Genomic DNA, 14,963 nt, shown 5'->3' on the forward strand with positions numbered 1-14,963 from the left:
TCTAAGTACGACCATGCTACACTGCCTAGGAGAGCAGTTCTCTTTTGCCTTTTGGATCCTCGCCCAGCGGGCCAAGCCAGCTGGACTCTGTCCCAGCCCACTCTTCCAGCTGGTCCTCAGACTTCCTTGTCTCCTCCTCTTCATTCCAGCAAGTGAAATGCTTGTAGTTCTTCGGATACTCAGACCTCTCCTTTGCTTCAGCCAGACTCCTGCCGCTTAGGATATCTACAGATGCGTAAGGCAACTGTCTCAAGATTTGGGGTCCCATCTTTGTTCTTTGTCCAACTTCCGTCCTTTGGCTCCGGTGTGCCATTACTCCATACTTGAACTATTTCTTTCTGTCTAGGCATGGTGGCTGCAGGCCATACGGTTTTAAGAGCAGGGTCCTTGGTTAACTTTGAGTCTCTGGTGCTAACATAACACATGTGGAGCCAATGTTGGTTTAAGAATGGAGACATCTTCCATAGGGGTCTGGATGTATCCCACAGTTTCTGTGTACCAGGGATGACCCTGCTTAGGGCTGTGTTCCAAAACCTATTGGTTCAGACTTGGATCTCTAGAGTTCAGCCAAAGAGCATCTGGCTTCTGGGAAGGGAGTGGTAGGTTGACCAGTAGCTCTCACCACCCAGTTTGCCTTCTCATTCCCAGCAAGAGGTAATCCTGCATTTCTGACCTTACTCTTTCCCACCTGCCCTAACTTGGGGCCAAGATCATTCAGATGTCACCCCAAGGGAATTTACCACTTAAAGTATAGACTTCTTTGGCAGTAAAACATAGAGGGCAACACACTTGGCATGGTAATAACAGCTAGCTAAGTCGGGGCAATCTAGGGCGTCCATTCATTACTGCTGCCTGCCGTTATGATCCACAACAGGCTCTGAAAGCCTCCTAGTTGCAGACTGTCTCAGAGCTCTGGAGAAGCATTCACTGTGGGGAGTTAAAGATACAGTAAGCTAGAGCCCCTGTACTTGTAAGATAATCCAGGCCTAAAATACAGGGCTTGCCTCTACTGGGGCTTTTGGCTACCCTTGAGGGAGGTGGTGGTACAGGGCAGTGTCTTATGCTACTTTTTAATCATTCATGTATTACCACAGGGATTTGGGAAAGTGGCAGCAGACTGGATGGTGCATATGCATTGGAGGAAAGAACACATACATTATGTAGCAGAGAGCTATTTTTTTCCTCTAAGCTCCTTTTCACTTCCATAGGCTGGGAAATCCCCTTGGTACTGAGCCCATGACATCCTTTCCACTAAGTTTTTGTACCTTTGCAACGGTATGGCTCCAGTTAAGTCTTTTACAACACTACGGAATCTAAGAGGTTTCTTTAGAATGCAGGAAAAACATCATAGGTTATGCTTACTTTGTGCTAAGTAGATTGAAATAAAGGGTGTGTATATGTGTGTTTGTATACATGTGTGTGGACATTAAGTATGTTTGTTCATTTATGTGTGCACATGTCTGTGCATGTAGTGTGGAAACCAGAGACCAATCGTGGCTGTCACTCCTTAGGAGCCCTCCACATTATTTATTTATTTATTTGGGGCCAGGGGTCTCTTCACTGAGTCCTGGATCTCCCTGATTAGGGTAGTGAGCCTCAGGAATCCTCCTATGTCCCATCTCCTTGGATCTAGGATTACAAGTCATACTAACTTGCCTGTCTTTTTGCGTAGCACTGTAGACTGTAGAGACTGAACTCTGGTCCACATGTTTGTGTGGCAAATGGCTTATAGACTAAGATATCTCCTCAGTCCCAAGTTTCTTAATTAAAAGATTGTTTGCAAGCCAAAGCAAATTGAAAGTATATAATACATGTTATATATTTATTAAATATAATACATATATTTAATCTCTTATTAATAACTTTGTATTATTTGATAAGTAAAAATCAAGTTATTTTCATGAACAGGTGCTGACATTGTGTCTCAGCTGTTTTCAGAAAAGAAAGAGATTCTAAAATCTATGTTAAACATAACACAGGGTTCTGCTTGCCAGCTCATTAACATGAAGCATTTTTTGTGACACGCCGAAGCCTATTTAGGACACCAAAGACTATTCAAAGTGTTAACTACTCTATGAAATAAAGAAAAGTTCATTTAAAAAAACTTTAAATATCAAAGATTTCAAATAACCTCCAGTCTTTCTATGCTTATCCACTCGAGCCATTATGGTGATGTATATACAGTAATGGCTACTCATCAATTAATAATGATACTTTAAGTGTTAACAATGTAGTTCAGTTGTACACAACAGTGAAATCAAGTCCACCAAGTTTTAGCATATTCTAAACTGTACAGTGTCACAATCTGCTATAGACAATATGTACAATATTATTCCATGATAGGTAGAACAACAAATTTCAAAGTACTTTGAAACAGACATTGGATCTTTTGAGACTCCCAGGTACTCTGAGACTGGTACTATGATTGTGGACATTTTACACATTTTACAGAAATCAGGTTTAGCTAGAGCAAGTGGCTTGGCTTGCCCCGAGTCCCAAAGCCGGCATTAAATAGAAGCAAGGCCTAACCCTCGTTTGAATGTACCTACTCTGTGACGTGTGTTCGTAATCCTGCCTGGTCGGCTCCTGCCCCTTGCTACTCATTAAGGAACCAATGGAGACATACAGAAGGAAGAACACGTCTACCAAAGAGATGTGAAGCTACAAATCCTAAGTGAAGTTACAGAGGCTTGGCAATAAAACACAGTCATGAGGATTTCTATTTGGAGAGAGAGAAGAGGACCAAGGAAAGAACAGAGAAGAGCCCCTTCACACTGGTGCCGTCCAAGAGTAATAATGCGAGTTCACGAGTGACTTTCAAGAATCGTTTTAGGACCAGTGAGGTGGCTCAAGCAAGTAAAGGCACTGAACCCCCAGAACCCACATGGTGGAAGGAAAGAACTTCTGCAAGTTGTTCTCTGTCACACAAGTGTGTCACACAAATGCCACAGCACGAGTGTACCCTCACACATTTGTATATACAAATAAATAAATGTAAAAGCACTTTTTAAAGGAATCATTTTGGCATGGTTGGAAAATATGAATACACTCATTCACTGAAAAGCTCCTGTGCTGACACAGACTGACAAGTGTCTAATGAAAAGTTTAATACCTTGATCAGAGTATGATGGGTTTATTACACAGCATTTTCTTCAGTGCTGGGAATGAGGTGGCTGGTAACATGGGCAGGGAAAAGACATTTAATCAAGTGGTGACATAACACAGGGTACTCAGAATAGCTATACTTGTATATTATATATATATATATATATCGAATGAATTTCCTCTTGATGCTCCCTTCCTTTTCCTCCTCCCTCTTTCCTCTTCTTATTGAGAATGGTTTTTTGCTGTTTCTCAGGCTGACTTTGAATTCTAAGGCTCCAGTGATTCAATTCCTCCAGAAGATGGGAACGAGAGCAAGTCTGCTCACAGGGCCTCATTTCTCTTAAAAACAAAACCAAAAACAATCAAACAAGCAAACAAAAACCCCTAATTGAGGCTAAAGTGATGGCTCAGCGGTTAAGAACCTGGCTGCTTTTGTGCAGGCACTGGGTTTGATTCCCAGCACCCTATGTGGCAGCCAACTAACCATAATTCCAGTTCCAAGGTAATTGATGCCCTCTTCCGAACTCCATGATAGGCACCGGGCACACCTGTGGCAAACATACATGCAGTCAAAACATTTATGCCCACGCTCTCTCTCAATTCCCATACCTTTTAAAAGAGTAACGAAAATCACTACATGAACGACTCACTGTAAATACAAAAGGGAAAAGACGTGACAACGTATTCGTTTCTGGAGTTTGTACAAACACACTTGCTGTTTTTCCATGCAGACAATGCTTCCGGCATTCTCCAAATGGGAGAGTCAGAACTGGCCGGCCCAAGCAGCACGCACAGGAAGGCACTGAGGATTCTGTTACATTCCGTTTAGAGAAACCACAAGATTTTAAAGTTGCTAGTGCCCTGGAGATTTAATTCAGACATTATGGGCAAGGAAGCTAAAAATCCAAAAAGGTAAAATGATTAACAGTTTGCATAGATTGGCCTGAAGGCCGGGTTTAAGGGAGAAGATGGTCCCTGCATCTCAGTTCTTTGCTCTACCCTTGAAGGTCAGGCTGGATTAGTATTCGTTCTTCCAATTTTGTGCTCCCCTCCCCGGGATAATTCAGAACAAGTTGACTTCAGCCTTCCAGTTGTTTTGTTCTGTCCTTCGACCCCGTACTGTTTGTTTGTTTGCTTGCTTTAAATCGTCCTCATGGCTGAGACGGAATTGTTTGTTTGCTTAATCAGTGTACACAACACCAGCGAAGGTCACATTCACCCATCCAAACGCTCCAGACACTGGGCACCGCCAGCAACGGCCCAGCCAGGAAAAGGTGCACTTGCTCCTTTCCAGCGTCCACAGGCCACGTGCGGGAGGAGGGGCCGTCTTCTGATTGGTGCCCGGAGCTTGGCCTGGAGGGCGGGGCCACCCGTCTGTCCATCACCACATGCTGGGCGGGGCAAGGGCGGGCAAGCCTGGCTGTGGGGCAGAGACAGGCCAGCGGGACCCAATCTCTACGCTGCGCCTCGCCTGGGCCGCGGCTTCTCCTGTGCGGGCCGCAGGGCGACGGTTGCCGGGGCGCGCGTCGCCCGTGCCTCTTCCCCGTTGCGAGCGGCTGGCGCGCAGGGAGGCGGCCCCCAGTCCAGCCGGGCGCCTCCCACTCTCCGAGCCGCCGGGGAGCCGGAGGATGGCGGCGGTAGCGGCGGCCGCCCGGGAGGAGGCGGTGCGGAGGCCGCGGTGCGCGGCAGCGAGCGGTAGCGGCCCGTCGCGGCGGCCCGGCAGCGACCGCGACCGCACGGCCACCTGAGCACCAGCCGCGAGCTGCGTCCCGACCGCCTCGCTCCCTCGCTCGCTCGCGGCCCGGGGCGGCGCGGACATGGGCGCCAAGCAGAGCGGCCCCGCCGCCAACGGCCGCACCCGCGCCTACTCGGGCTCGGACCTGCCCTCCGGCAGCGGCGGCGGCGGCGGCGGGGCGGACGGCGCTCGGGCGGCCCGGTTCGCCGCCCCGGTGCCCGGCGCGCAGCAGCCCAGTGCTTCGGCCGGCGCGGCGGCAGCGGCGGCGGCAGCCTCGGCCCCGACAGCCTCGGCCCCGACAGCGCCCCGCAGCCGCTCGCTCGGAGGGGCGGTGGGTAGCGCGGCGGGCGGCCGCGCGGCTCAGTCGGCCTTCAGCATCCCCGCCGGCGGCGGCAGCGGCAGTGGCCCATACGGCTCGCAGGACTCGGTGCACAGTAGCCCGGAGGACGGCGGCGGCGGCGGCGCTAGGGACCGGGACCGGCCAACGGGCGGGGGCCCTGGCGGGCCGCGCCTGGTGATCGGCTCGCTACCGGCCCACCTTTCCCCGCACTTGTTTGGAGGTAAGGTCCCCTTCCCCGGCAGCGGCTGCCCAGCTGGGGGAGCGCCCCTCCCTCAACTCCCCACCCCCCCCCGTCCCCGCCACGAGGTGAATAGAACGGGAATGGTTCTAAAACAAACTGACGAAACAGCCTCGTGGTTTGTAGTTTTTAGCACCAGGAAGTTAGGGGTTGATCGGTGGTTGAGTGTAGTTCTGCTCGGGAGCCGAAGGGCGACTAATTTTAAAGGCCCAAAGCCAGAAGGGACTCACGTGGATGTTTGTTTGAAAAAAAGGAAGTTAATCTCTCCTTTGGATCGACTCCTAACAAAGGTGCAATCCTTGAGCGCCCGTAAATAGCTCTACATACTTAACTGGGTGCATGTTATTTGGGAGTAGGTGTTAACACAAAGTGTTGCATTACCCTCCAGGAAACTGCTACTTTACATGTGGCTAATGTCAATACTGCTTAGTTTGAAGCTGATTGTGAAAATGTTCAAAAAGCAGTTACTTAAGGTAACCCTTTACAGTTATTGCAACTCTGCTTACAGAGGCAGTAAAATTGGTCAGGGTCTTTCGAAGCGTTGACTAGAGTTACGGAAAAATTTAGAGGTCACAGATGTGCTTCTATGTTGTTTGAGACAGGAGAAAGGTTGCACTGGGTTGTGAAAATGTGAACTCAGACCGCACATCCCCACCTCCTTGCGTTATGTGTCCGGCATTGTGCATTAATATTTGAGCACGGAATCATGCAAACTCCATCCCTTCTGTTGTAAAGACCTTTTTACTCATCTGTTTATAAATGTAAGAAATTCGGTTAAGTGGAGTGTTTACTGATCTGTGTTCTAAAAAGCAATGAGTCTCTAGTGTTAGTTCGTAAGAATGTCATGTTTAGTTTCCACCACCTTTATGATATTTTGCAGGTTTGGTATGAAAGCACTTAGCTTTTAGCTACTACTACTATCACCACCACTACTATCAGTGTTATTATTTTGTTTTTTCGAGGCAGGGTTTCTCTGTGTAACAGTCCTGCCTGTCCTGAAACTCACGTTTTAGACTAGGCTGGCCTTGAACTCACTGAGATCCACCTGCCTCTTCCTTCCAAGTGCTGGGATTAAAGGCACTTTGTTATTTTTTTTTTTTAAAGGTTCTGGGACTCTAGGTTACTGAGCTTGTTTGGCAAACTTGTTACCACTGAACTAGCCACTTCAGTAACTTATTTTATGGTGAGTTTTGCCATGCCAGTAATTAATTATAGTAATGTTTCCTAAAATTGAGGCATCTTAAAAAAAATCTTGGTTTTGGAAAACAGAACTAATATGTCTTACTGTGATTTGAGGCATTGCACTTCCCTGAGAAAGTGCATTTTAAGAGTATGCATCTTTTTAAAATGTTTTCATTAAGCAGTTACGATCATCAAGAGTAGGGGCAAGAAAAGAGAAATATTTAATGTCCTGATTACCACTTGATTCGGCTTCTCTCAGGGCTAATGATTGGCATTGACAAGAGTCAGTGTGTGTCTTTATTTTGTTAAAACAACTAACTGATCAGAGCTGGGCAGATAGCTGGTCTTCCTGCTATTAATTCCTAATAAATTGGCAACACCTATTTGCCAACAGTTGGAATCCAGGCTTTATGTTGTTGTTGTTGTTTTTGTTTTTAAACTTAATTCTTAGATTTGTGCACCTACTTGAGTAGTCCTAGTAGTAGTTAGGAAGACAGTGACACTGAGGAACCTGGGGTAGATTTTCACATCCCGATCTCTGATGAGGTTGAGTGCTAGGAAATCCTAAGTCATTAATTGTGTGGAATGATTTTAGCTTTTTCCTCCAGTTCATTATGAACCATTAGAGGTATGCATCATTCTTGAGACATATGAGAAAAATAGTCATTTTTCTGTGCTTCCTGATTCATGTGAGAAACTTCAGTTGACAAAGGCCTAAGGGGATCAGAAATGACTATTCTTATGTGAAAAGGAATGAAAAGTACAGTGATTGTTGAGAGAGAAACGGTGAAATTTGTCTTTAGTGGCTTTTCATAAGGAGACGTGTCCCTGTATGTCAGTGAGTGGGGTCATGAGAAAAACTAACAGAAGTCATTCTGAGATAGAGAGAGCTAGATGTGGAGTCATAAATAATTTGACTTGGTTCTTTATATTGACTTCATTTTTATTATGTTTTCTACCAATGTGTTTATTCAGTTACAGTTGTTAAAGGTTGGGCATATGCAATGATTCAGTTTTGAATTGTTAGGGGTACATAATGGACTCCATCTGAAAATTAAGAAAAAGCATTTCTAAATTAATGGAAAGTACTTATTGTAACTATATAAAGCACTGATGTTTGTATGTTTCCTAGCCAGAAAATAAGGATCTAAAAATACTCAGATAACATTCCTTTGTAGTCTTTCAATGTTATGTATTGAAAGAGAAAACAAACTATTGCTCTTTAAATTGCTTTACTCTTAGGAGTGTGGCAAGTAGATTTGTAAGCTGCTCTATTGCAATGAGTTGCCAAATTGAATGAGGTTTTTACTGGTGACTTTTGAGTTTTGCTTTCTTTGGGATGTATATTTTGGCTGCACACATTTATTTATTTATTTATTTATTATTTAGATTTTCAAGACAGCACTTCTCTTCCTGGAACTCACTCTGTAGACCAGGCTTGGCTTCATACATTCTCATTTCTCTCTAGAGAATTAAATAACTAGAGGGAAGTGAATAACCCAAATATTTCAGCTTGTAGACATTTGAGTTCTCAAGGAGATTACGGTATGGTTAGAATCTTGATGGGGTTTTTTAGAGGAAGTAGGGCTTGTTTTTCTTTACTCTGTAGATTGGTGAGTTGACTACTGTATATATAGTGAGCAGAAGTTCTCTCTTGATTATTGTTAATATTCTGGTCCCATTTATTTTAAAACTAGTCTCCAAGGGTATCATCTAACATTTGAAAGCCTTGATATCTTAAAGATTTGATTTTATTTTATGCCTGTATTTTCCCACTAAATCGCTGATGATCATAAAAGCCGTCAATAGGAGTGATAATATTCCCTGATGTAGCTGTCAAAAGAGGTGAATTGAACTCTTAAAATAACTCCAATGAGTGAAAATTATTTCTGGAGAAATCCTATGAACTTCAGCAATGTATCTGTGTGTCTGGTAGTGAGATTGTGAAGTGTATTAAAGTATTGAACCAACAGTTCTTTGCTGCTTTTGGCTGCTTAATTGTCTTGAGCATGTTTGGGTGTGGCTTGCCTGTGAGTAAGTACTTTAATAGCCTGTAATTCAGGTGTCTCCTGTTACTTACATTGAAAAAGCCTGGGCCATCATTTAAAATTGAGTGTGTTAAGTAAGGTTTGTATTCCTAGGAAGGTTTATTTAAATTTTCAGTTCAGATGTGAGGTTTTATGGAGCTGTTTTCAGTTATCACTTACAATAGGTGCCAAAATGTTTGAAATCATCTGCTCTACATTCCTGGATTTTCTTTTCTACAGTTGATGATTTTCTTGGGGAGGGTCAGAAGAGATGCTTGCTGCTGTGTAGGGGAAGCCATACTTCTAACTATCACTCCTGCCATCCCTTCCAAGGTTAATGTTTTTCACTTGTAAGCTCATCTGTCATTAAAGAGCACAGGCAATGCCTTATGTTGCCTGCTGAAGTGTGGCCTCTGTCCTCAACCGTCCTGTCCTGCTTTGGGAATTAACCTTGAGGCGGGAGGAGGAGTGGGATGAGTTGCACAGGTGGGCCCTTTGAGAGACAGCTGCATAACTTAGCTGGTGGAAGAGCTCTCTGTTGTGTGCTAGCACCAGCAAGCCTGCCCGACTGACTCCCTTCTGCTTGGTTAGTTTGCCTGTTGACCAGTAAGTAGGTTCTTATTGCTGGCTGTCCACTTGTCTCCTACTCATTTTGTGCGTAATTATATGGAGAATTGCCTTAATGTTCTACTTATCAGATTCACTGTCTATACATGTAATCCAGGATATTGGCAAATGGGCGAAGAGAAACGTGCAGGAACTGTTTTAGTAACAAGGTACTTTCTAAGATTTACTTTCCTATGTAAATATTCCTAAGCATTTTTAAATGTCAGTTTTAATCTGTGTAGGTTCTGAACTGTTTGACATTAATGTGTATAGAAATTGGAGAAACCATGGTACTTTGTATGAACAAAAGGTTCAGAAAAAACTGTGTGCTGTAGTATTTGTGCTCTATTATGCTGCTCTTTAGTAGCATATTACAAATATAGCTGTGTGATGTAGTACACATTTGTCAGTATTGTGGGTCAAGAGTCTGGGCACAGCTTAGTAGGCCAGGGGTGTTGGGGTCACTGCCACTGATGCTTGCTCTCACCTAGGACGATCTGCATACAAACTCCCTCAGGTGGATTGGCATGATTCATTTCCTTGTGGTTGTTAGGCTCACACACAGTACCTTATTCCAGTCCTCCCTCCTAATTCTTAGTGTGGAGTCAATGTACTGAATACATGGGTTTTGTTGTGACATTTTCTTTCTTTTCCTTTTATTCGATAGTACTTTCTATCTTTCTGCAAATGACATGTCATTTTAAAAGATTTTATTTTATGTATGTGTTTTTATTGCACATATGTATATGCCTACCGCATAAGGAATTGAAAAGAGGATGTCAGATCCCCTGTGAGCCAGATGTTGTAAGCTACCCTGTGGATGTTGGAAACCAAACCTCCCTCTGCAAGAGGAACAAGTGCTCTTGACCACTGGCCCATCTCTCCAGCTCCCAATTTCATTCTTTATGGCTGAATAGAACTCCACTGGTAGTGCATATATCATGTTTTATTCATTTATTGGAGACATAGACCAATTTTATAACTTAGTGATTTTAAACAGTGTCACTGTGAACATAGATGTTCAGATATCTCTGTAATATATCACTTAGATTTGTTTGGGTATATTCCCAAGAATAGTGTTGCTGGCTCATTGGTAGTTCTGTTTTTAGTTTTCTAAAGAACTGTCCTGCTGATTTCCATAGTTTACCTCATTGAGTATAGGATTAGTTTGATCAGGTTAACATGTAACTTTTAATTTAAATAAGCTTCTTTTTATTTACTTTCTAAAAGTTGTGGTTATTTATGTGGCAAGTGTAATATTAGTGGCCTTGACTCTTAGTCCCTTTAAGAGGGTATGCATGTAGTGTCAAGGGTACAAACATGAGGCTGCTCTTGCATAGTTCTTCCTGGACTCAGACAAGCGTGACTGGTGGTTATTGTGGTGTTACGTAACAGTTCCATAATAGGACGGTAAGCAAAATGTTTAGTTAAGTATATGTTGTGGGGGCATGGGGAGAATGCTTCAAAAAGGAGTAATATATGAACTGTTTTTGAACGATAAAGACATTTGGGTTAGGGAAGACACTATTGGCTATGTAAAACACTACAGAAGCTTGAAGTTTGGTAGGGTGCGTCTGGATTGTGGAGTTGGAGGGAGAATGATGAGCATAATAAGCTAAGAGTAGAACATTGGACTGGTTGTTGACATATGGGAAGAGAGGTTGTGCGGTAGAGACTTGTCTGTGGTTTCTCTTTCAAATAGGGCTTTAGAGATGTCCAGGTGACATTCCAGCAGAAAATGAGATGAGCAAGCCCTAAGACTGGAACAGAGTACACTCATGTCCAGGAACAGAAGCTAGAAAGGCCCTAAGTGTGGCTGTTCCCTGTGTCCTGGTAACACAGGTAGTTGGAGTCCAGAAGGCTGTAGAAGATGAGAGCAAAGATGTGGGTTGGGTGAGCATGAGAGTAGAAATACCTTGTGACGTTGTCCTAGATTCTTGGCTTTGCTCTAAAGATTGGTGAAGAGATCTACAATGGTTTTGAACAGAGAACTGATAGAACCTGGTGGGATTTAAAAGATGATTGTGGCCCCTATGTGGTAGTAGGCAAAAATCTAAGTTAAAGATTACTATAGACTAGGTGTAGCATCATAGGTAGTAAGAGGTGGCATGATTCTGATGTTTTTAAAAGTAGAGTAAGGTGATGTTGAGGTGAGAAAGAATCAAGGATTTTTTTTTTACAATTGAGCACTTAAGTTTGTAGCTTGTATTAACATACTGCCAAACCAAATTTCACATTTTTCCTGTTGTTGGAAATTCATTAGAGGCATAGGATTATTAGAACTCAAGATCTGTATTTGGTCAAGGTGTACATAAATGCGGAATAGTAAACACATCTTGAGTATATTTTTCAAAATAATAAAGCTATGAAATACATTTGAAGCTAAGTGTAATAATTCAAGTTCTGACTAATCATTCCTTACTGTAACTTGAATAATTATGATTAGCCTTGGCAATTTATTAATTTATCCTATTTGCACACATATAAATGGAGTGGGGCATAAATAAAATATATATGTATATATAATACATATGTATGTGTATTTTTGGGGGGTTACTACATGAGATTTATTCCTTAATGTCTGTTCTTGGTTTGAACAATGCATTCTGTTTTTATTGAGTTTTGTTTCACTAGCTTTATTCTTGTCTTTATTGCTTTCTTCCTCATTTTAGAGTTAAATTTTTGTGGTTGCTTTATTTTTCATGTATTTTCTAATGATAAAATCATAATTAGTCTTTAATTACCTCTCAGTACATCTAATCCCCTCCCATAGCTTTTGGATGATTCATTGTTTCTTTGTCACACACTCATTGTTTTAAAAACAACTCTTGAAGAATAATCTTGTTAGCTACATAGTTTGGCACTTTGCATATGGGAACTATTTTAAAGTGTTGCTTTAACATTTGCAGGTGGAAAGATTTATCATTGTTTTACTACCTTTTTGTTAACAGAAGTAACACTATAAAGTGTTACCTAGAATTGGGTTGCATTGTGGTCAGAAAAATCTTAAGATTTTTAAGCTCAAAATAGCAATAACTAGAAAAAAGTAAATCTGTTTCCTGTGGGTCCCAGTCCACCTTCTAATCTAACCTCTTGTGCCTCAATAGTTTTGTTTTGTTTTGGTTTGGTTTTGATTGCTTTTTGTCTGTGTGTCTAGGGTGGTTATGTGTGTGCAGTGTGTGGAGGTCAGAGTTCAGTGTTGAATGACTCGGTTGCTTTTCCACCATACTGTGTGTGGGATATGCCTGCATAGCAGGGTGTGTGGGTGCCATGCATGTGTGTGCATACATGTGGAAGCCAGAGATTGACACTGGGTATCTTTCTCTGTCATTGTCTGCCTTTATTTGACTGTGGAGCTAACTGGCCAGCACTGAAGAATCTGCCTGTCTCCTCCCTGTAAGCACTGGGCTAACAGAAGTACTTCCGACTGTTCTGTGTGAGATCTGAACTCACACCATCCTCCCAGCTCATTTTTAGAGACGTCTTCACTGGACTTGGAGCTCACCGGTTGGCTGCCGGCAAGCTCCAGGGATGCTGGTGATCTAGGCTCAAGTGCTCATGTCTGTGCAGTAGCCACTGGATTGACTGATCTGTCTCTCTAGTCTCTACTTTTTCTCTGCTTTTCTTTTCCAGATAGGGTTTCTCTTTATTGCTTTGGGGGGATTACCCTGGAACTTGCTCTGTATAGTCTCTATTTTTTATATGTTGTTAATTTCTTCAAAATTCTCATCAAACTATTAAATTATACTTTATAGCATGCTTACTGTGCTAGGCTTGTGGTAAAAACTTTCTAAATATTGTTTGATTCCTAAAATGTACTTAAAGGCTACATTATTATATTTTTAAACAAGATAATTGGCCACCAAAACTATTGTCATATTTAAAGCTACAAAAATGTATTGCTCTGGAAGAAGGCAGTATGTTTGTGTAAATACGTTACCTTGACTTTTTGAACAGTGAAAGTAGATAATATTTGAGCTTTAAAGTTGCCTTAGAAGGAAAGTAAATACATCATGCTTACAGCTTGTCTTTTGTTTTCTAATCGTTTGAATTTGTCACAGAATATTCTTAGGCCATCTGGACGTGAGTGTCTTGAGACTGGTAAGGTAAGGAGATATGGCGTGCCAGTGTTTTAAGTGTGTGACTCTGTAGCACAGAACCTGAAGGACTGAGTTTACTCTTACTCTGCTGGAGTGTGAACCTTGGGCTGCACACCTGGGCAAGTGCCCGCTGCTGAGTGCATCCTGGCCCAAGCATAGCATCTTCAGAGTTGTGAGGTAGTGCACCTCAGGCAGCTGGAACAACCTGACATTCAGTTGTGTGCTGTGTTTTGCTGTTGCCAGCCTAGGTCTGGGAGGTCTTGATTTACATTCTTCTGATTATCATAGGACAAAATGATGTCAGGGTATGATGGTGCATGCCTTTGACCCAGCACTCATGAGGCAGAGGCAGGTGGCTCTCTGAGTTTGAGGCCAGCCTTGGGTACATAGTAAGTCCAGGACAGCTAAGGCTACACAGTGAATGAAACAGAGTTTCAAAAAGGTCGGGGGGGGGATCCCCCCATCCTGAAGGCCAGTTCTTTAACTGCTGTCTGTGCACTCATTTCCGACTCAGTGCACAGCAGTTTCTAGAAGCTTCCATTAGTTTCTTAAAACACCCTGGACTCAGAAAATCTAAAATCAAGATGTGATGGGCCACTTTGTTTTAAAATAGTGGGGTAATGTCATGGTTGTATTATAATAATTTGTGTGTTAGGAAAGTGTTCATAAGAATGATCTTGTCTTGGTTGGAAATAGGCATGGCAGATTCTTTTCTTCGCTTACTTGGGGCAAGACTCAGAGAGGCTGTCTGTAGTCGCAGCATTTTAGATTTTATTGATTATGTATCTCAACTGTTCAGCTCATAAAACCTAGTCACTTTGTCTCAGGAATCAAAGTCTGCTTAGGATGGCTGCTTTTCGTTTTCCTCAAAACGTCCCATTTCCCTTGTGCTTTTAGTTTTTCTAAAAGCTTGTTCAGTTCTGTAAGTCTTACCTGAGTTTATATATGTTAGCCACTGAACATCATCTTTGAAAATAGTTTTCCATATATATTTTGTTTTTAGCTTTCTTTTTATTTTTGTTTGTCTTTTCAAATGAACATGTAGCCCAGGGTAGCCTTGAACTGTTCAGCTATGTAGTCCAGGATGATTGGACTTCTGGTCCTTCTGTCTCCAGGTCTGTGCAGGGCTACAAGCATGGCTCCCGACCCAGACATTGCTTCTTGTTAAGTCTAGGCCTCTGGCTTGGCCCAGTCTTAGTAGTCATACCATGTGAGACCTGTGTTCATCACCACCCAGAAGGCTGTCTCTCTTTGGTATTTCATCTCCAGGTTCCCTGATCTACCATCATCATCTTTCTTGATTTCCTTCTTTGTTTGGGCTGGAGCACAATTTCCTATGTCTTTCTGAGAAGAAATATGTATAGAGTAAAACTTTGAAGACTCAGTGTATGAGAATATTTTATTTGCACCCCCACTCTTGAATGGTACTTTGACCTGATAAAGAACTTAGGCTGGAATTACTTGCCCTCAAACTTTATAAAAGTATCCATACCTCTGGTTTTTGTGTTGCTCTGGAGGGCATAGATGTGAACCTCTTAGGACCCTTCTCCCTAGAGTTACAGGTTTTCATTGTTACTAATACATGTGGTGGGTTTGTTTTTATTCATTGTATAGCATTATGTCTCAGTCC

At 42.8% G+C, this 14,963-nt stretch overlaps 1 protein-coding gene across 2 annotated transcripts in view; it reads left to right on the plus strand.

Annotated features, from left to right (window-relative positions):
- The first annotated feature begins 4,821 nt into the window (after positions 1-4,821).
- The window catches only part of Znrf2 (zinc and ring finger 2), a 69,677-nt gene continuing 59,535 nt past the window's right edge, over positions 4,822-14,963 (plus strand). For both annotated transcript variants that reach the window (XR_005873670.1, XM_021231029.2), the window contains exon 1: positions 4,822-5,400. Coding sequence is in view for 1 of the 2 variants with exons in the window: in XM_021231029.2 (XP_021086688.2) it covers positions 4,923-5,400 (478 nt within the window). In the remaining variant the exon portion in view is untranslated. The remainder of the gene's footprint in view (positions 5,401-14,963) is intronic.

This window comes from Mesocricetus auratus, unplaced genomic scaffold (assembly GCF_017639785.1).
Source record: "Mesocricetus auratus isolate SY011 unplaced genomic scaffold, BCM_Maur_2.0 Super-Scaffold_100676, whole genome shotgun sequence".
NCBI classification, from domain to species: domain Eukaryota; kingdom Metazoa; phylum Chordata; class Mammalia; order Rodentia; family Cricetidae; genus Mesocricetus; species Mesocricetus auratus.